Here is a 21,497-nt window from a genome sequence, read left to right as displayed (position 1 = left end):
ACATGCATGCACAAGCACACAAACACATACACACAACCATATGCATACACACACACAAACGCGCGCACACACACACACACACACACACACAAACACATGCGCGCGCACACACACACACACACATAGACGCACACAGACGCGCACACACACACACACACACACACACACACACACACACACACACACACACATGCCTATGCCCCTCACTACAGTGAGGATAAAAAAGAGTGAAATTCAAAGCATGAGGCTTGATCAATCAGCGAAGCCCGCGCTCTCGGTCCACCCCCACCCCCAGATCGATTCTCATAGAAATTTCATGAACTTTAAACTGTGATTGACAGGCAGGCCTGGCCTCAGACGGGTGCGGCAGCCTCTTTAAAGTGGAGAGCCACCGGGGAAGATGAAGAGGACCCCACCACAGGCTTTTCACTCCCTAAACACACACTTTTAATTAGAGCCAAAACACTCACTTGTTATGGCAGCAATTAGGCTGACTGGTGTACGTGACTTGACCTCCATTTACTCCTTTCTGAAGAAAAAAAAATGTCAGGGTTTTTACAGGGGAACGTGAACAAACGAGTATAACTCCGACTGACCTCTCAATAAGGCGAAAGAAATCTTTTGGGCTAAGTATGTGTTGTGACTTGACACCTTGTTAAATCCTTAACCTGTTCATGATCACAAGCGTCCATGCGTCTGTTGTTTCGCACTTTCACTGTACAGAGTGGACTAAAGCAGAAAGTTAATTTTGTAGACGCATGCATCTGCATGATGTCTGCATGAGCTGCGCAGTTCCACAGCCTGGGAACTAGAGTCTATCCTCAGCAGAGCCTTTGACTCATTTTCCAGTATCAAAGGAGACACTCTTGTCTTAAAGAGGAGACCTGTGGAACCAATGTCAGATAATTAGGTGTTTCAGTGGGGGAACTTTAAGATGTGACTCAAAAACAATAACAGACACCTCAGGTGGGGTGGCAGAGAGAGAGAGAGAGAGGAGGTGTGTGTGTGTGTGTGTGTGTGTGTCTGTGTGGGTGTGGGTGTGGGTGTGTGGGGGGGGGGGGGTTGTCTTTGAGGCACACTTCCTCGCCTTGTCACTCAGCTTAATCAAGGCGCCAGTGAGGCAATTATCCACTATATGATTAACATATCTAGCCCGTGAGGCGGAAGCGCGCTCTAATCATGAGGGTTGCGTCACGGCTGCGTCTCCGAGGAGAAGAAGGGACTGGAGGTAACAGAAGGGAGGTGGGTGTGTTTCTGTCACCTCCACTTCACTCCCTTGCTCCGGAGCAACGGCGTCGGTCTGGCGTTCATTATTGCCGTGTAATCAGCGGAGCGCTCACTGAAGAAGGAAAAGTCACACGGTCTGCTCTGTGTGTTTGGATTTGCAGTGTAAACAGATGAAAAATATGAATATCTAAACAATGATTAGCTCACGGCATCGTTTCATGTCAGAATGTAGCATGCTGGAACTGTGTCTGTTGTTGTTGTTGTCGTTGTTGTTGTTTTCATTTGATCATTGCTATTTTAAAAAAAAAACCCAAAAAACGGAGGGGTCATGAGGCCGTTCCACGTTTACAGCCGTACATCTAAATAAATCTAAATAAATCAAATAAATTGAATTGCACGCGCATGCCGTACGATCAAAGCCGGGTGGTACAAAAAGCGAATTAGCGCAATTTCAAGAATGCTCAGGCATGTGATGCGAGTGAAAGCAAATGACATATGTGGAAGTGTGAGTCTAAAGTGTCATGTCCAAAATGTGACACGACATGAAGCAGTAGTGATGTAATGCACGGCTCTGAGATACGCGCTTAGAGGACCCCAAACGCACAGCGTGTGGAACATTCCGCTAATGCTTTCCATGTGTCTGTAAGAACGGGGTTGAAGAAAGGTACAAAATGGCCTATTGTTTCCTTCTCTCTGTGACAGGAGAGCCATAGCAGGCTCTGGGAATGGTCTTTAAGGGCCCATCAGCGAGGCATATTGGCAGTTTGCGTCATAAAGCTTTAGTGGCCTCTTAAAGAGCTTGTGTGTCGGGTGACGCCAGGATTTCTGGCTAATGTGAGAACACAACAAGCGGACGGTTACGCCAGCACCGCCACCGTGCCGCCCTGCCAGCCATGGCCCTCTTTTTCCGAATAAGCTCATTCGGATCGGCACTGCAACAATCGCTTTGTGTCAAACTGGTTTAAATGGTTTCTGTAACTCAGCCATGACCAGTGGTCCCACCCTCACACTGACACTGTAATCCCTCTGCCCCAGGCATACAGTATAATAATACTGCCGTAGTATATAACTTCATACCCACTGTAGTATGTGTTCTCCTCTTAGTACAGTCAGGCTACACTGCCTATATATACTGTCCACTATACAGCCTAAGCTTGACACTGACTTTACCAGACAGAGAGAGAGAGACAGAGACAAAGACAGAGACAGAGACAGAGACAGAGACAGAGAGAGAGAGAGAGAGAGAGAGAGTCATAGCAGAGAATAAACTGTGCTTGGTGGGGTATTGTTCAGGCTTGAGTTGCACTGGACTCTATTTCGGAATCGTAAAAGCTTGTTAGATTGAGCAGATAGCTCTATAACCATGACTTTCGCTGTAATCCACATCTGCCGTCTGCTGTTTGGCTATGAGACGGCCTGAGCCTGTCAAACAAAGGCTTCGGCCAACCACGCTGTCACACGTCCTGTTTGCCATGCCGTAGGGTGACAGTCTGCGGGGCATCGGGCGTGTTGAGACTTGCCCTGTGCAGCCTATGGGGAAAAGCCCTATCTTGCCAGACGCCAACCTTTCTGTTTCTCTGTGCCACTGAAGTGTGCTTCATATTATGCCAAAAAACCCACCTCCATTTTATTCAATGATTATAGAATATGAAGGATGTACAATTCTTAATATATGGTGTGCTTTTTTAAAATATAATAATAATAATAATAATAATAATAATAAAGCATTCCTGCATGCCTGAGCAGTAGTAATTTACTGATGATTGTGAATTGTGGTGGAGAGGGGCTGAATCCATGCCGCCAGTCTCAGGGCTTGTAATGCATAGATCAATGTGGCCGCAGGGGAAAGGGAATCAATGGGTGCTGAGTTATTGCAGTATTTGGCTACTGATTTTTAGAGAGCTGTGTTTTCCCAGGAAAGTCAATACCCCCAGGCTCCTCACATTCATTTCTCCCCCCTTTCCTCAAGATAGCACCTGGGGAGACTCAACCCCCCCCCCCCCCCCCCCCCTTGAGAGAGAGAGAGAGAGAGAGAGAGAGGGAGAGAGTGTAAATGTGCAGTATTAAGAGAAAAAAAGAAGAGAAGGAGAAAGAGGGGGAAAATAGAGCGGGGAAGAGAGACAGAGAGAGAGACAGAGTGAGAGAGACAGAGAGAGAGAGAGAGAGAGAGAGAGAGAGAGACAGAGAAGTAAAAAGTAAATGCGCTGTATTAACAGAGAAAAGAGGAGAGAGAAGAAGATGGGGAAAACAGAGAGAGAGAGAGAGAGAGAGAGAGAGAGGAGCTCCAATGAGTTTGAGGAGACGACAGCACAGAAATGTGATAGATATTACTTAGCAGATGGAGAGAAAAGAAATGCAGAGAGGCATTTCTTTTTTTTTGAAAGAAAAATCTTAAAGATTAAATACTATATTTTCTGTTGTTCTGTAAATGCCGCCCTACGTTTTGAAACACCCACATAGCTTCAGCTAGCCAAGCAAGTCCATGCCTAGGCTTTTGAAAGAACAGCCACTGTGAAGTACAAAGGCAGTGTTGTAAGTCCAGCTCTCACTTCTGTTTTAGCTTCACCAATTCTTGCATCATACCAGAGCGCTCGCAGACAGACAGCCCCCGAACACGTCGGGCTCTTCCTCTCTTTCTGACCGAGCACACAAACGCAGATGTAAAACAATGGCACGCTAACCAGAAAAAAACCCCCCCAAAAAAACCCCCAAAAAACCCCCCAAAAAACGCGTGACCCGTCTTTGATACTCGTCTACGATAATCTGTTCCCGCCCAGTTCTTTCAAAGGTACTCCAAAATTACAACGCTCCTAATTTTTGCCTTTTTTTTTTTGTTTCCCGCTTAGGCTACAAAGTCCGGCTTCATTTGGCGCGAAATCGAGTTTCCTCGGCATACCCCGCCTCGTTTTCTTAGCTCGAACCTTTAATTTCTAATGAATGACCTAAATGTAGACCTTTCAAATATTCCGACCAGCTTTGCATCATTGCTGAGATTCGGGATGAAAGGGTTGAGTTTTGGAGGCTGGAATGCTGCTTAAAGATGAGATCACTGGGGCATATGGGAGCTCCCCTGTGTAAAAGACATCATTGAGTTTGGATGCATTCTCATTCCTCTTCAATTATACACAGTCTGCCTATTTAGTATTTAAAAGCCTGCTTCATTTTGCATTCATGAATATCACACATCCCTGGCACAATAAATAAGTTGCAGAAAATGTACACTGAAGCATCCACAAAGTAAAATATGTATGTGTGAATCTAATTTACTTCACACTGTATGGATGTATTGTAGAGAATTGAGAAGAGGGAGTTGCATTTCTATAATGAGGTGATGTTTTGGATTCAAGGAGGAATTCAGTACGAGTCAAAACCAGGCCATTGTTGGTTGGTTTTTTTTTTGGAAGAATTAAGTAAACAACATCGGTATTTATACAATGTATCCTACGCTCTCGACACTCTGTGAATCTGTGAATCTTGATCACACGAGGTCGCACCTTACATGACCTCAAGTTTAGCGCTATCAGCCTAAGATGACAAAAGAGAATAATACTCTAAAAAGACGAGAACTTTATAATTTGACTTGATTCTGTTCTTTACTGCTTGTAACACGTTTCATATGAACAGAGAAAGGCCTCGAACGCATGTTTTAAAGGAAGTTCTATTCACAACGTTCATTTTTCAAAAGCAGCATGCTGAACAGCTGTCAGTCATATCATTCAGTCCGGACGGAAATTAGCATTGCAAAGGAACGGTCCAAGGTAAGAAGGGTTGTCCGGTCCATTGTAAAGTTGTCTTTTTTTTTTTTTTTTTTTACATTGCTTATACGAAACACGCATCTGACTGAACGGAACACGGAACAAAGAAAGAGGGAAATGCAGAGAGAGATAAACCTCATGTTTAACAGAGAGCTTTAACACAGTCTCCGCTTTTATGCCGAGCGCCGTGACATTTCCTTATCAGGCTAAACAGTCCTCCATCTGACCTTTCTGCTACTTTGAATGGCATCTGGATTATTCTGCTGGAATAATCGGTCACTGAAAAGCATTGATTTTACTAAATGATACTCCACTGCAGACACACATGGGTCCGCGGGCACGTCGACACAAAAAAAGTCTGGACGCCGGCTAACGGTTAAGGCTAGAACCACGGGAAAACTTGACAAAAACAGCTCGCATTTCATCCACCCTTTTTTTTTTTTTTGGGTAAACAGTTTAGTGCCTTTAAGGAATTAACGGATATTCAACAGATATTCAGCGATGCAACACAATATGAAAAGATAGGAGAAAAAGATTTGCAGGAAAAAAAAAGAAAAACAGCAATAACCGGTTGTTAAAAAGGGGTGAGAAACGAATCAGAAAGGAAGTAAGACGGGAAGGACTTTGTCAATACGACAGAGGAGTGAGGAGTCCACGTTGTACCTGTGTAGACAAAGCGTCCCGGGGCTCCTTTGCAGAACTGCTTGGACTTGTAGGAGAGCGTGACCTCCACGACCCCGGGGATGTGTCGTGGGGGCGTCTGAACCCGGATGGCGTGGGGAGTGATTAGCTGCGAATCATCAGCAGTCACGATCAGAGCTCAGCACTCAATACACACATTGAACAGAGTCTTACACCTACAGACAGACTTTAATGTGGCTTTGTAATCCCAGGAATGCTTGGATCTCTTTGTACAACGATTGACAACGATTATTATTTGAATCTCTCGACAGCCACGCCATAAAGGGACAGAGATTTTTTTCGTTCCAGAGTTAACGGAACAGGTTTTATCTCAAATCATAACGTACTGAAATACACGACAACAAATGATTGTTTTGGGGGGTTTTAACACACTCCAACGGCTCACCTCGCTCCAAACCAGCATAGTGCCAAAGACCACCTGCAGTCCGTCAAAGAAGTTGTCCCCGATGATGATGACCGTGGCACCTCCAGTTGTCCAGCCCTCGCTGGGGCTGATGGCTTTAATGCAGGGAGTGGCTGCTTCGGGGAAAGAAGAGAAGAGCAGAGTTAGAACAGACCAGCATCAACAGTTTACGACACTCATGAATCACACAAAGAGATTATCTCTCGTAATGTAATTTCACCCCAAAAATGCCGTGTCCAGTGCACGCTGAAAGCAAACACTTTAATTAGTGTTTGAAGTAGAGAGAAAGAGAGAGAGAGAGAGAGAGAGAGAGAGAGAGAGAGAGAGAGAGAGAGAGAGAGAGAGAGAGAGAGGGAGAGAGAGAGAGAGAGAGAAAGAGAGAGAGAGAGAGAGAGAGAGAGAGAGAGAGAGCGCCCTTGCAGTTTCACTTTTGCGTCCCGCTCTTGTGCATTGCTGAAAGATCATTGATTAAGTGGAAAGATTGTAATAAGTTCAATAGTTGTAAAAGCACATTTTCAACTTTTCTTTTTTTTTTACTCTTCATTGTGTGCTAATCAATCAGCTCAATAAAAGCACTAAGTTTTTTGTCTTTTATCGTAAAGCTGACTTTGAGCTGGCGGAATGGAGACAGACAGGCTGACTGACTGACTAACCCCGTCTCCACTGTATATGGATGTAAATTGATTGGTTCCAGTCCAGCAAGGTAACAGTCGCCTGGATGATTCTGTGAGCAACTTCAGACCAGATTATTGTGCACACTGTTTCATCTCTTCTCTTCAACAGCTGTATTACTGTTGTTGTTTTAAAACTTTATACTCTTAGGATCCCAAACAAAGTATTAATTCCCTTTCGCCTATAATAAACAGAAGTAAACATCCTTGCATCGTTTTATTGAATATTGATACCTGGTTAAATGAATAAAACATAATAACATAAGAAACCTTGGGAAGCTTTCTCATTTACCAATGGGAGGGAGAGATAAAAGATGGGAACAGATGTTTAGCTTTCTTTTTCTGTCGAAAAATCCCAATATGTCTGAGATGAAAGTCTGCAAAGATTGCCACAATAGATTCTGTCATCAGAGGCAACCTCTTAATATTCTCCTCCACAGAGAGTCACACCAGGGTCTTATCTTAACGGCAGAGCAATCATTTTCTCTTGGTCCAAGAGTTCCAGAAAATTCCAAAAGACATAATCGTGTATCCACCCTCCCATCCACACACACGCACACACACCCGCACACACACCTCACACACACCTCACACACACACACACACACACGCACACACACACACACACACGCGCGCACACACACACACACACACACACCGCACACACACGCACACACCCACACACACATGCACACACGCACACACACGACAATCACAGAACTAATCAAAGCTCGTGATGTTTTACACTAAGGAACTGATTAAGTATCAGTGGGAAGTGACGGACGACGTTAACTTTCATCTGAGGACATCAAAGGTTGATTTCTCACTGCTGCTCAGACCCTTCAGGTGTGTGCAGATGTGAGATGAAACATGAACCCATTTACCTGTGTCTTGAGATCCGTGTGTTTACCTGCATGTACAGCTCTGAGCCTGACTAGAACTGGCATCTGTCAGTCAGAAGTGGGACACCATGTCCAGATTCCATGACTTTGAAATGTAAATGTGACAAGGTTTAATTTATAATAGATTCTTAGTCCTTCGCTGGTTGTCCCCCTCTAAATCTGATTGGGAGATGGTTGAGGTTTTTCGTATGAATACCTTTCCATGCTGCTAAAGGGAAAAATTTGGCACAGAACTGGAACGGTTTATTCACTATTAAGATGAATTATGGAGCAGGATGTTGGAGCAGGCATCATAAATTGGACTTTGTGTCTGTTTTAGAGAGCAAAGGATTGGAAAAGAAGATTGTCTTACCTTCAGAGGGGTCCAAGCGCCTGGCCCTCCTGCCATGTTTGGAGTTGTTGTGAACAAACATGTTGTCTGAGACAGCCAAGACATGACCATCCACATTCACTGTTGTGGAGATCACCACCTGTCAGACATCAGAGCGCATACACGTGAAAATGAGTTGTGAAATCACAAATAGTTTTGAAATATTTACTGAAAAAGGCAATTTGTTTTGGTTATGTAATGTTTTTTATTTATCTTTTTTTTTTTTTTTTTTACCTGAAATCGTCTCATATCTCTTGGATTCCCTGCATTTTTCAAACAGTTTTGATTGCACTTCAGGAAGAATTTCAGGAAGAATCTGAAATAAAAACCAAGACATGACAGGTCAGTATTAAAATTTTAATACCAATATGTTTCATGTACTCATGCATACAAACATCACACTTGAAATGCGTTTAAAAAAAAAAAGCAAAGACGTTAGTTACAGAAGAGACAAGAAATGTTATCAATTGTTAAACAGCCAAAAATAATGATCTAAATATCCTTATGAACGTAGAAAACTGTTAAAATGTTAAAATTGAGCCTCAGAGGCTGATTGTGTTCGAGGCAGAGTGCAGCGGTAGAGAAGAGCTCTGACATATGATGTGTAATTAGAGGCAGCTTTTGATTTTTCATTTCTTTATGTTGAATAGTAACTCGCTGTGTTGATTTACTTGTATTTTTTTACATCAGCCCGAGCTCTATTGATTGGGAATGGATATCAATGAGGATGGGACCATAATAACCTCCCCTGGTTGAAGGTAGTAGACTTTGAAGCATACAGTAAGAATGGATTGTAGTCTTAATGCATTTCCCAGTGCTCGGTAATCTCTGCGCATCCATCTCCGGAACCATAAGCCTCCTATTTTGATGGAACGCTTTCTTTTTAATTGCCACATTATCGCAATAATAATCCGGGCAGTTAACAACCAGCAAGGTCACAGACAGGCATGTCACATTAACCACAGGATAACCTCAGTGACTGTAGCTTCTGCCTGCCTCTGCTGCTGCCTTTTACAGAGGGGGATGCTGGGAGCAGGGGCGAAGAAAAGCCCCTGTCAGAGATATAAATGGCTGCCATCTGCAGACAGCATTGATTTCTCTCTAATAAGACAGTAACAATATCTTTAAAAACACACGGTGGTAACTCAAGCAATTTTTTAAAGCTCACTTACAGCATGACATAATCACAATATACACTTTTAACCCCCTACAGCGTTCTTAGAGTGATCACCACTGGCGAGAAAGAGAAGAGAGAGAGAGAGAGAGAGAAAGAGAGAGGGAGAGAAAGAGAGAGGGAGAGAGAGAGAGAGAAAGAGAGAGAGAGAGAGAGAGAAAGAAGGAGAGAGGGTGAATCAAAGGGTGCCCTGTTGCTCAAGAAATATGGATATTTCGTAATCACACTATATAGAGAAAAAAAACGTCTGCTCTATTTAGCCGGTATCGACTGATACTTGATCTGGGGTGCACTGAGGACTGCTAATGCCCTTTATGGCCGTGGAATACAATAATACGGGGAACCCATCCCCAAGCTCCATTCATATGATATTGGAGTCCTTGGGAGGAGAGATATGGATCAATAGGGATTGAATTAAAACGCAGCAGGAGACAAGGGCTGGTAAGCGAACCTGTGCTGATATAAGAGTAATGCTGTGTTTATCGAGGATCCAATTGAACTGGAGTTCAGACACCCGTAGAAAGAGGAGAATCTGGGCCAGACCATGTCCAAGGCCCTGGTAGAGGTTTCAGGCTTCAGAACCAGAGCTTCAGAGCTTTTGCAAGGTAAAAAAAAAAAAAAAGAAAAAGGCAGAGGAATGAGGCGATGAGGGCGAGAGCCACTGAGGGAAAACACATGATCCCTGAATCTAGTGTGGCCCCGGCTTCTCCATCTGCCACTGGGCAAGAGTTGACAAGGAATGCAAGATTCCAGGTCTCATCCTGGAAAAGCGGCAGCAGATCAAAGCTGGCTCTCTTTGGAATGGTTCACGGATAGCGTTTGGAATCACGGGGTGGGGGGTGTGGGGTGTGGGGGGGGTAGCTGCTTTTAGATGACAAGGCAGGGGGTTGAATGTTGATCTCGGTTAGGAAAACGAGGGAGACTCGAAACAGAGGGAAAGGGGCAAGGCTCCAAGAGCCGAAATGGATTTATTCAGACCCGAAATGAATATTTTATCCTAAAAAATGATATGGTTGGTGTTAGACTGGGTACAAAGGGGATTAAGATTAATTCTGGATTAATTCATTTTTGATTCCTTTGCGTTTGTCTGTATTTTGAATTCACTTTTCAAGCACAGGCAAAAAAATTGCTAGAGGAGTGAGTTTCAAAGCGAGTTTCAAAGTGTCCCATAACTGGCTGTTTACATCCACGTCCGAATAAACGGAAACAGTAGCTGAAGCATTCAGGGCTCTACGTCAACCGTGTGTCTTTGCGAAAAGTTTGCACAGACGTAGAATTAATTTACTAAAATCTGAATGCGGTTCTGTGCTGCAGCCCAACTGCAAATTGCCTCATTTTCCTCCGACGATTTACGCAGAATTTTAATCACTAAAACGTATATAATGAGGAAACATAATTATCACATCAGACTTGGGCAACTGTCAGTTTTTTTTTTCCCTGATTCACATACCGCTGTTTCACTCTCTCAATGTTTTCACCCAAAAAAATCTGCTCATATTCTCACATTTCAATTATTGCTTAAACCGAACATATGGTACGAATTAGCCAAAGAAATGAATGATGTCAGTTCCGTGATATCACGATATCAAAATAACATTGCATTAAATCTGTTGAGTGACTGATGACTCAAAGATTTGACATAAGTGTCAAATCTTTGTGTCAGATGTAATAATACAAAGAGACTATTGAGAGCTAAAGGAGAAGAGATGAATCAGAGAAGAGAACAGGACAGACAGATTGAGGTAGAGAGGGAGAGTAACTCTTGTGTTGAACCTCTTCCTCCCTATCTAAAACTTATTAAAACTCCATAAATAATTAATGTCCATCTAGAGCCAGGGCCCAGTTATTAGTTTCAGTGTTTTTTTTCCCCCTCTCTCTCTCCAGCTCTCTTTCTTTTCTCTCTCTCTCTCTCTTTCTCCTCTCTCTCTCTCTCTCTCTCTCTCTCTCTATCCCTCTCTCACCTCTCTCTCTCTCTCTCTGCTCTTAAAAAGTAGGTAAAGATAATGAGGGAGTTGGCGTCTCTGTTGTAAGCCGTCACCTCATTACGCTGCCCTGCAATCAATTACAAGGGGGATGTGTGGCCCTGTCAGTCCCTAATGTGCAGCCGACACAATGTCAGGAATTACTGCTGGCCCTGCGGACCCCCCCTCTCAGCCCACCCGCTCTCTCCCTGCCCCGTTCCTCTGCTCTCTCTCTCTCTCTCTCTCTCTCTCCCTCTCTCTCTTGCACTTTCAGAGGAACCCCTATGAGAGAGAGAGAAAGAGAGAGAAAGAGAGAGAGAGAGTGAAAATGAGAGAGAGATCCTGTAATGGGCTGTTGGGATGAGACTCCAGCGGTGGTGCACTGGGCCGAAGAGGCCACGCTTTCTCACCTGGGCCACCCACCCCACCCCCTCCCAAAAAAAAAAAAAAAAAGGGAGGGAGGGGCCATAGAGAGGCCAGGACAGACCTGTGTCACTGAGAATCTAGATCTGGTCTCTTTTGACCCACATAAACTTCAACTGAGCCAAACAAAATTAAAAAATCTGTCTGGGGATTTACAGAGAATATCCTGGAAGCATTCGAACTTGTGATTAAAAATTAGTTGGGTCGTAAAAAAAGAAAGTCTGTTCTCACCGCTGAAAATAACCGTGTCATGTGTGAGATTATGATATAGATATGACATCTTCTAGATGCACCCTTTCATACAAAAAGCATGAAAACTATCTTCTCAGACTCTACACAATCCACACTGTCCTCTCAGGGCACACGAAGTGTAACTCTACTTGTAGTCCACCCACCCACACCCACACCCACACACACACACACACACACACACACACACACATACCCAAACACACTCGCAAGTAGACACACACACACACAAAAACACACCATACACACCCACATACACACCTCCCTTCCCTGGAGTCTGTCACTTATTACGTTAGGCAAGAAGAAGAAAAAAAAAAAAATCAATACTTCAGCAGGGGTATTTTTAAGGGCTGCCATGGCTCCAATTCTCAGTCGCCATTTGCTCTGAGTGTTTGATGCTTTCTATGAAAAGCCAGAGCCATGCTGTGACGTTTCAAATGAGGAGCAAGAGGCAATTGCTGGTGTAGGCACTGCATCAGATTACCACCAAGGACTTGGACCACTCTACAAGCTCCAGTCAGTATCTGCTGTAATTTTACTGGGCAGATATTGAATTACTTTGCAATAACAGCTGAAAAAAAAAATGTATTAAAACACAAACCTTATTGGACTGCAGACCTGATGCAATTTGGTCCGAACTGGTTAGTTACAACCAGTGTGTGTAAGAATTTTGGTTTTTAAAGAATTGTTTCCTACAAAGAGAAGCAGGTTTACAACCGACTGGTAAAGAAACACAGTATATGTAATATATAATATGTAATATGTGGCATTTGGTATGTGACATGTAATAGGTAATACATGCAGAGTCATCCTAAAAGCAAAACTATCCTAATTTCAGCTAATTAGGGCATATCAGGGTAAAGATGGTCATTTGTCATATATATATGGGCAGAGGAATAAAAAGTAAAAAATAAATTTCATGTACGTGCGTGTGTGTGTGTGTGCATGTGTGTGTGTGTGTGTGTGTGCACGTGTGTGTGAGTGAGTGTCACCCCTTTACTATGGCTCTAGACTGGGGCCCTCCTTGGCTCTGCTACATGCCATCAATAATTCACTAGCCAAGATGGCAATTACAGGACCATGTACAATCAAACTAAATATTTGATGAGGCACTAAAACAGTCCCTGGAACGGATCTTTGTCTTTTTCTACCTCCTTCATTCTCCGCTCACTGCTCTCTCTCTCTCTCTCTCTCTCTCTCTCTCTCTCGCTCGCTCTCCCTCTCACTAAGTCTCCCTGTCTCATTTTTTTACCACATTATAAGCAGAGTCCCTTATTCCCTTAACTTTGCTTGGAACACAAAAACAGTTTATAGAGCTAAAAGGGTCTTTCACAATCCAGTTCACTTCTAAAGAAAACACATAATGCTGTCTGCTTTCGCCTTCCTTTGAAACGAAATTTCATATCAATTGTTTTTTTTTTCCTCCCTCCCCTTCATTCTTCTCTTTCCCTTTTTTTTGTGAAGGAAACCATCAGGGGAATTCCATAAAAAATCAGGGATATATTGCAGAGACAGATGGGAATTAACAGAGGGAAGAGTTGTAATGTTTTTAGTAGAGGCAGAATTATGAAGCTGTAAAGCTATGAAATTAAATCAATTAGAAATCTATTATAACATGTCAACAAATATAACATCTGACTCAAATATTATCATTAAAATAACCTTCACCCTTGATTAGAAACTATTGGTTTGGTGCTTATACGCACAGTGATGAATCATAAGTTAGTTAAAAAAAAAAAAGTCAAAGGCGGTTGATAGGAAGTGCATGTAGAGTGCTTGCCGACAGGAGTTGTTGACAGGTAACGCAGTAATCACTGGGCTTGCTAGCAGCAGTCTGTTCAACATTTGTTTTACTCAACATCATTTTCTTCAACAATGTTCCAAGAGACACGTACAGTTCCTAGAGCAAAGGTTGGAGGAATGCGTACATCACAGCTTCAGCTCCCACAGAAATTTGCTTGCATGTGTGTGTGTGTGTGTGTATGCATGCGTGTGTGTATGTTTGTGTTTGTGCTTGTGTGTTTGTGTGTGTGTGTGTGTGTGAGAGAGAGAGAGAGAGAGATTGTGGGAACAGAGAGAGATTGGAAAATGTTTGTTTGGCCCAGTAAACCAGTGTTCCTGTACTCTCCTTCTGTCTGGTAGTACTTAAGAATGACTCAAGATGAGGCAACCCATCTCTCCCTCAAACCATAAGCACATATTCTCACACACATACACACTCACATGCAATTTCACTGTACCCTCTTCTCTCTCTCTCTCTCTCTCTCTCTCTCTCTCTCTCTCTCTCTCTCACTCTCTCTCTCTCTCTCTCTCTTTCCTTCTCTCTCTCTCTCTTACTCACACACACACACACACACACACACACACACACACTTGTCCTCTGCTCTCAGGTTTCTTCAGGTCCCTCCTAAGCTGTATTTGTGCCTCGTTGCCATGGCAAAGTACATATTTGTCTCTCCAATCGAAATCACTCTATGACATAATGCACTAACGAGAGAAAATAAAATATGTGACTAGAGGTGACCTCACAGGCCGGGAATGGATCAGAAATTACAGCAAGCTGCAAAATCAGTCTTCCACTTCCTGGCCAGGGGAAAAAATCACTTATCACATAGCAAAACAACACTGCATCCATTATCATAATGGTGCAAGCAGTGTTATAGCTTAAGAAGGCTATATATTACCTTGATTATGAATAAGTTTGTTCAGACTGAGTGCAATAATATAACACCCAGAAACCAGGCTACCCGTCACGAGAGAAATACCACTGCTGATAGAAATACACTCTCGTTGAAGCACCAACTGCCAACTACATTGCTGTGGCTGAAACTAGAGGTTATTTGTGTTACAGAAGAGAATGAGATATAGGTTTGGAACGATACAGACAACATAACATTGTAGTAAGTCTAACAATGAAAAGCAGCGTAGAGGGAGGAGCCGCAGGAGGGACTTCAGCGTATGATACCCAGAGAAGAACACGTAGCGCCACACGGATAGCGTAATCTTATGGAATGACTGGTTTTGTACGAATCAGTAGGAATTAACTCATAGCCAATAAGATCATGACATTGAAGAATGAGTGAGAATGGACTGTTTATGCGTCAGCTGGGATCTCACTTACGAGCGGAAAAATTCAAGGCTAAAAATAAGCCTGGTTTGGCTGACATGATTTCTTTTTGATTTGATATTTTATATTACAGCCTACTGCAAGGAAGATCCCCCGTTGTACCAGCGGTACCGGAGCGAAAGGTCTTCATTCCGAGTCTGAGGGCCAATCCGGATTCCCTCAGACAACTTCCTCCTCATCCCAACCATCAAAGATAACAACCTATCCAGTCAATCAGGAGAGGAGGGAAGAAGAAAAAAAAAAAAAAAGAAAGAAAGAAAGGAAAACAAAGAAAATCCCTCCCTGACGCACGGAGAGTGACAGCTCCATCCAGGCCCCGGCGCTGAAATCAAGCTGTCAGTCTCCAAGGCGATGGAGGAATTGTTCGCTCAGATTTAAATACCGCCTATAATAGCCCACCATCTATCACGTCTGCCGCTTGGGTTATTCTTAGACCCATACATTAGCCCTTGGCCCAGATAGGAATGTCACCAGATTAAACATCCAATTTGTTAACCGGACGGGCCAGAGGTGCTGCTTCTTGACAGGACTTACAAACAAGCCCAAATGGCCCCATTTTTCACCCACAGGCCTGTAGGCTCTCTCCAGGCACATGGAGCCTCTGATGCTGGCGTAAAGGGAAAATCAGAGTTTGAATCTGCCATTGCAAAGCAAGGACGGACAGGAACATTCAAAGCTCAGTCACTCTCTGCACAGCTATAAAGATAGATGGATGCATGTAGACTAGACTGACAGACTAGAAAAATATAGAGAAGAGAGTAGTTTGGTTCTTTATTCCCATCTGCAAATACCTGAAACGTACTCAAGTTAAATTACCATAAAGCGCAGTTTATTTAATAGGGACGGGAAGCTGCTTTAAAACGCGGCATTCTGTGGCGCTAGACTTTTTTTCTTTTTTCTTTTTTTTATCGCTGGTACTGTTCCTTACCGCGATTGGTCCAGCGCTTCATAAAGTCTGGGAAATAAACCGTTACTTGTAAAAGCAGTCTTAAGGTACCGACTATGATGTGTTTTAGGAGAGATGTAGCCTAGGCCCTAATCCACTGCAGTGGTACGGTGTAGTCCAGGGAGCAGTGAGATATATACGCTGAAGATGAAGTCGTATATTAGTGTGAGTGAGGGCCCTATGGACAGATTGGGAACATATTGGGAAACAGAGGGAGCGACGGACCAGCAGATGCCACCAGTTAAAAGCCTACAGACTGAGAGACAGTGTGAGAAATATGGGCTGCTGCATAGACACCCAGCACAGCCAGACTCTGGGAAATAGCCCACAGGGAGACATCTTACTCTGAGAAGGGGAGAATAAGGCTAGACAAAGCACCGTGCGCTCTGCAAATGAACCGCACTGCATGTACCATACACTTACATCCTGAGTTTATTGAAAACAATCAATTTCACTTTGCTTCACTCTTCTCAAAATTATAATCAAACATAAGAACAAAACTGGGAAAAGGACCAGAGAAAATCTCATACATGGGATATCATGTAACAAGACGGTGCTGTTGTTTGTTTCCGTAAGATGGTGGTGCATTGTATATTAAGTAATACATTTCACGTGTTCATTTGTTTTACTCTAAGCGAGAATATTATAGTGTGGGTAAGAACTTTCTGGAACTAAATAGTAAGAGTGTAGGGGAGCTGGTCAGATAAACTAGCGCTGCCTCTTTAAAGAAAAACTAATATAATCTCTCTCACACCAGCAAACAGGAGTATTTTATTATTTTAAAATCGTTCTTCGGGGCAAAAGTGATTTATCCCTCACTTTATCTGTCAGACAAATGTTTCTCTTTATAGCTATTACTATTCTAAACCGGCGACTGGCGTCACAAAACTAATATAGTGTGTGAAGTATTTAATTAAGTATCTGGGTAGCGATGGGTGAGCGTCTTGCTTTATTGAACCAAAATTAAAAATAACTCCTCCATTTGAATAATGCCTGAGGGGGTGGCCGCTCAGGCGTTTCATTTTAATATCGCTCAGGCCACTTTAACCTTTTTAAGTATCGGCCCCTTCATTTGTTTGTGAATCGAGATAAATACGCAGAATCATTCGCAAACAAGTTTAAGCAAAAACTCTTCCTTCGTCACCAAACAGGCAGAGAACATAACTACCTCAGGGTCATTTTACAGTTTGTGTGTGTGTTTGTGTGTGTGTGTGTGTGTGTGTTTTTTCTCTGTGTAGCAGAAGAAAGAGAAACGATAAAGAGAGAAAGAAAATGGGAAAAGGCATAGATATATAGCCCAAGATATGTTGATACAAAGTGGATTCATGATGCAATCGTTACAAAGTAAATGTAATTTGTAGCAGCTTTGAAGTGCTACGGAGCCCAACCGTGTTAGAGTGCTCCAGACAGTGCCTTTAATTAAACACGACGGCAACCCAAATAACGGAGAGGGGAGGAAACATTAGCTGGAAGTGAATCTAGCAGAAAACAAAACCAAAGTGACACAAACAGTCCCAAGCCTTGAGTAAAGAAAGTTTGTTCTTAAGACAGCGATACACACACACGCACACACACACACACACACACACACACACACATATATACATATATACATACATACAGTGTGTGTGTGTGTGTGTGTGTGTGTATATATATATATATATATATATATATATATATATACTGTATGTATGTACACATACATATATATGAGGAGAGCGTGAAAGTGAGAAAGAGAAAAGGGGGGGGGCGGGGGGGAGAGAAAAAAACATTTCCAGATGCAGGTTTAAAAATCACAGAGCAGACAGATATTATCCATCTGTTTGGCACACCTCATTCTCTGCTGTATTGAGGAGACAGTCATGGACAAGGTGAACCGAACTGCACCATCTGGCTGGATGCTGGCCTGGCTACGACTGAGGACAGTAAGAGGCTCAGAGAGCCCTCACTCACGTCGCCTCTGCATCTCAGCACAGCAGATTGCCTAATGAACACCCTGCCTTTTGCGCCGGTCCAAATAAGCAGAAAATCAGATGCAAGTTTTTAACTATTTGCATTTTGTCACAATGGGCTTTTGTTGTTATTATTATTTTTTTTTTTTCTTTTTCTCGAGAACAAACGGTGTTTTGCGGTGAGAGCCTACAGCTTGCCAATCGGAAGAAGGTCGCTGGTTCACGTCCCTCATGAGAACTTGTGTATTCCTCCACAGTGCCTAAGTGGCTCCACGCTCTGTGTGTAAGTCAATCTGGAGAGATAGAATTTGGGCTTTCGTTCATTCAGACTCTGAATGAGCGTACACAGCTGGCTTGAATTTCGCCTGATGAGAATCTGCTTCACTTATCTGGTGAGATTTTGGGGCTCGGATCCAACGGCCACAGCTCCAGGTGAGGATTTATGTTTTGATTTACATTCCGAGGGGAAAAAAAGAAAAAAGAAAAGAAAAAAAAAAAACCCCACATGACAAATGCTGTTCCGCGGCAGCTTTTCCGAATTTCACAAATCAACATTTCGTCTGGCTGTAAGAAAACAAATAGTGCCAAAATTCATGAGCGATGAATAACTCAGGACAAACTGAAGGCCAAACAGCGACGATCAGGCTCTGACAGAGGCTAGAATGAGTAAGTCAGGCTCTTGGCCTACATGCTCACACATTGTAAGTTTACTGTCCGTGCACAATCCGTGTTTAGAGAATTAGAATCAGAGACTGTCTGTGTGGCCCCTCAAAACTGTCAACGAAGACTTCTGTTTGATTGCAGATCAGATTAATTCTGTATCCACAGAATGCTATATCATACATTTAGACTATTACCATAAAGCAATGAAAAACAGCCCCCCCCCCTTCCCCCTCCAACACTGTACAGCAGGTGAATATGACTAACACGTTTACATTAACTTACAGTGTCTGTAAATGTGTGATCTGGAGTTTTGCATTTTCACCACTCCATTTGGTCATTATGCATAAAAAATAGACTTTGAGGAAATATTGTTAATAAGATATATTATGTTGGCACATGTTCAGATTAGTTGTGTCTGGTAACTGTGCTTTATCAGCAGGACACTTGATATCATTGTGTAATCACGTTAGATTCCATCCTGTGCAGGATTGTGTCTGCAGCGGTTAGAAATCATGATTATTCTGCTATGATTTTCTTTTTTTTGACATGGTGTGCTGGCGTGTGTGTGTGTGTGTGTGTGTGTGTGTGTGTGTGTGTGTGTGTGTGTGTGTGAAAGAGAGAGAAGCGCAGCACGTAAAATCATTCTTATTACAGTTTTTATTGTCACTGCAGTCAAAATATTGATCCTGTCAGAGATCCTACGAGAGGATTTGAACCTATTTTGAAATGCATTTGTTAGATGCGTATTCTTGTAGGGCTGGGTCAGGAAGCGTTAAGCGCATAAGCACGCCCCCCTGAGATTCACACACACACACACACACACACACACACACACACAGTAAAACACAGCCAGGATTGTAAATCTGTAAAAGTTCTGTCCATTCAGGCGTGATGAATAGAGGTTAGAAAGAGGCTAACAGACCTTACCTTTTCAGTATCTACACAGTATTTTGGCTCTTTATTGTTGCACAAGAATAAAAAAAAAAAAACGTTAATTTGGTTTTAGGGAGGAAAAAATCTTTCAGGAAGGTACACAGAGAAGGTGCAGAGCTGCTCCTGTCATATCGTGTCGGAATGTGTGAGAACTATACAACAGCTCTCAATTTAATAAATCACCCCCTCAGTTTACAGCTGGAGGAGCAGCTGGGCCCCTGCGCTAATAACAACTCTAACAATTAAAAGCATTGGTGAGTGAACAGGCATGGAAGTGTGAGGTCTCGGAGACTTCCATCACCTACTCACCGGTCAAAGCAAAGCAAACAGTTCTTCAATCACACTGTCAGGAGACAGTCACCAGCCAAAGAGCATGTGAGGAGAGACACTTTATTACAAATATCATAAATATTCATAAGTGAGCGAAAACCAAGGTGTAATTGAGATGATCCCGTCACAAAAGCGAGCGTACATTCCGGCATGGCTGTACGCCGCAAGAGAGAAGGAGAGAGAGAGAGAGAGAGAAGGGGTGGGGGGGGAGGGAGAAAGGAGTCCTGAGAGAGAAGTGCAGGTGCAAAGCTTGGAAATGGCCCAGACACACACGCTCGTATGCGTGCGTTCGGTTACACACGCACGCTCACATGTATGCACAGAGACACGCGCAACACCCACACACACATACACACACACACACACACACACACATACATACACAGGACGCAATCAGAAACGCATACTTACTCGATCACACAAGTCACTGGTGAACACAGGGACACACCCTCAATCACACAAAGAGATTTTGCTGCCAAAACAGTTTGATGACAAAAGGGTGATGTCAGCATCAGCTGCTGGGTGTGCTCTCTGTTTTTCTCAGGCTTCACATTCAACTCTTCACCAAGTCAAGTGTGAGCTTAGCAACTGCTCTTGTTTATCTGTCTTATTTATTTATTCTGTACACAACACAAAACAAATGCAGACATAACAAAGAACAGCCAGGCCAGAGAGTAGGGTCAAAAGTATCGGAATAAACATAGACAAAGGAGAAGAATTCCCTGGGAACGGAATTCGGTCTCATCCCATATGTTTGACTGGAGGGATTTTTTTTTTGGGAGAGATTGTGATGGTTGAGAGGGTTCTTAACACAAGAGAATTAGTCTAGAAAGTTCTCTCTCTCTCTCCCTCTCTCCCTCTCTCTATCAAGACCCTCAAATGGTTGCAGGCTCCAACACCAATGCACTGTGGTGCCACGCACAGTAACACTAACCCCATTCACGATCAGCAGACAAACCTACCCTGCAAATTCACAATGGTTAACACTTTACTAACACAATCAAACTGTCAGTTATTAAAATGAATTATTTTCCAATCGTATTCTGGGCATTTTGTTCACCTAGCATCCTGATCTGAATAGCTATGTCTGACCGGTGACACACGAAGCGTCGTAATTCATCTGTGAGTTGACTCACAGTGTGTGTGTGTGTGTGTGAGTGTGTGTGTGTGGGGTTTTATTGAGATAGAGACCATTTGGAAGAGTAGTTCATTTTTAAACAACAAAAAAAAAATCCAAAAGCTAGCCACACTTTAAGTGTAGTTTGTAGTTGTGAGACCCACCTGTTTCTGCTTATCTGTGTGTTTTATGATGTGTGTGTGTGTGTGTGTGTGTTCTGTTGTCTCGGAGGGGAGTAAGAGAGGGAGAGGAGCGTGTGGGAGAGGCGAGCTTGACAGACACAAGTGTATACACACAGTAGCTGATTTGTAAGGGAAGCCACTGCGCAATTGAGGAAATTTGTTCTGTGCCATATTCGACACATGGTCGGGCTACATTCTGCCCGGCTAATTGAGGTCCTTGTAACCCCCTCACCCTGTTTGAACAGTCATTCCCCACATTTACTCCCTAAACACACACACACACACACACACGCACGCACACGCAGCCGCACACACGCAAAGCACAGGTCCGGGTCGAGAAGGTCACCTGGGAACCGGACCGAGCCTTGGTTTCTCTTATCCCACAGTCCGGTTTCACGCACTGTACAGTG

At 43.2% G+C, this 21,497-nt stretch overlaps 1 protein-coding gene across 7 annotated transcripts in view; it reads right to left on the bottom strand.

Annotated features, from left to right (window-relative positions):
* The window catches only part of LOC115830226 (transcription factor COE3), a 90,416-nt gene that overhangs the window by 26,671 nt on the left and 42,248 nt on the right, over window positions 1-21,497 (bottom strand). For 3 of the 7 annotated variants that reach the window (XM_030794330.1, XM_030794328.1, XM_030794329.1), the window contains 4 exons: window positions 8,265-8,346; window positions 8,013-8,130; window positions 6,070-6,200; window positions 5,646-5,772 (listed from right to left, as the gene is read on the bottom strand). In XM_030794330.1, coding sequence (XP_030650190.1) covers window positions 5,646-5,772; window positions 6,070-6,200; window positions 8,013-8,130; window positions 8,265-8,346 — 458 coding nt within the window. Of the gene's footprint in view, window positions 1-5,645; window positions 5,773-6,069; window positions 6,221-7,989; window positions 8,131-8,264; window positions 8,347-21,497 lie in introns of all 7 variants that reach the window. The other 4 variants (XM_030794325.1, XM_030794331.1, XM_030794324.1 and 1 more) reach the window with 3 other exon arrangements.

Source organism: Chanos chanos, chromosome 2, assembly GCF_902362185.1.
Source record: "Chanos chanos chromosome 2, fChaCha1.1, whole genome shotgun sequence".
In the NCBI taxonomy this organism is placed as follows: Eukaryota; Metazoa; Chordata; class Actinopteri; order Gonorynchiformes; family Chanidae; genus Chanos; species Chanos chanos.
The sequence above is the reverse complement of the archived record's forward strand: the minus strand, read 5'-3'. Positions and strand labels throughout refer to the sequence as shown.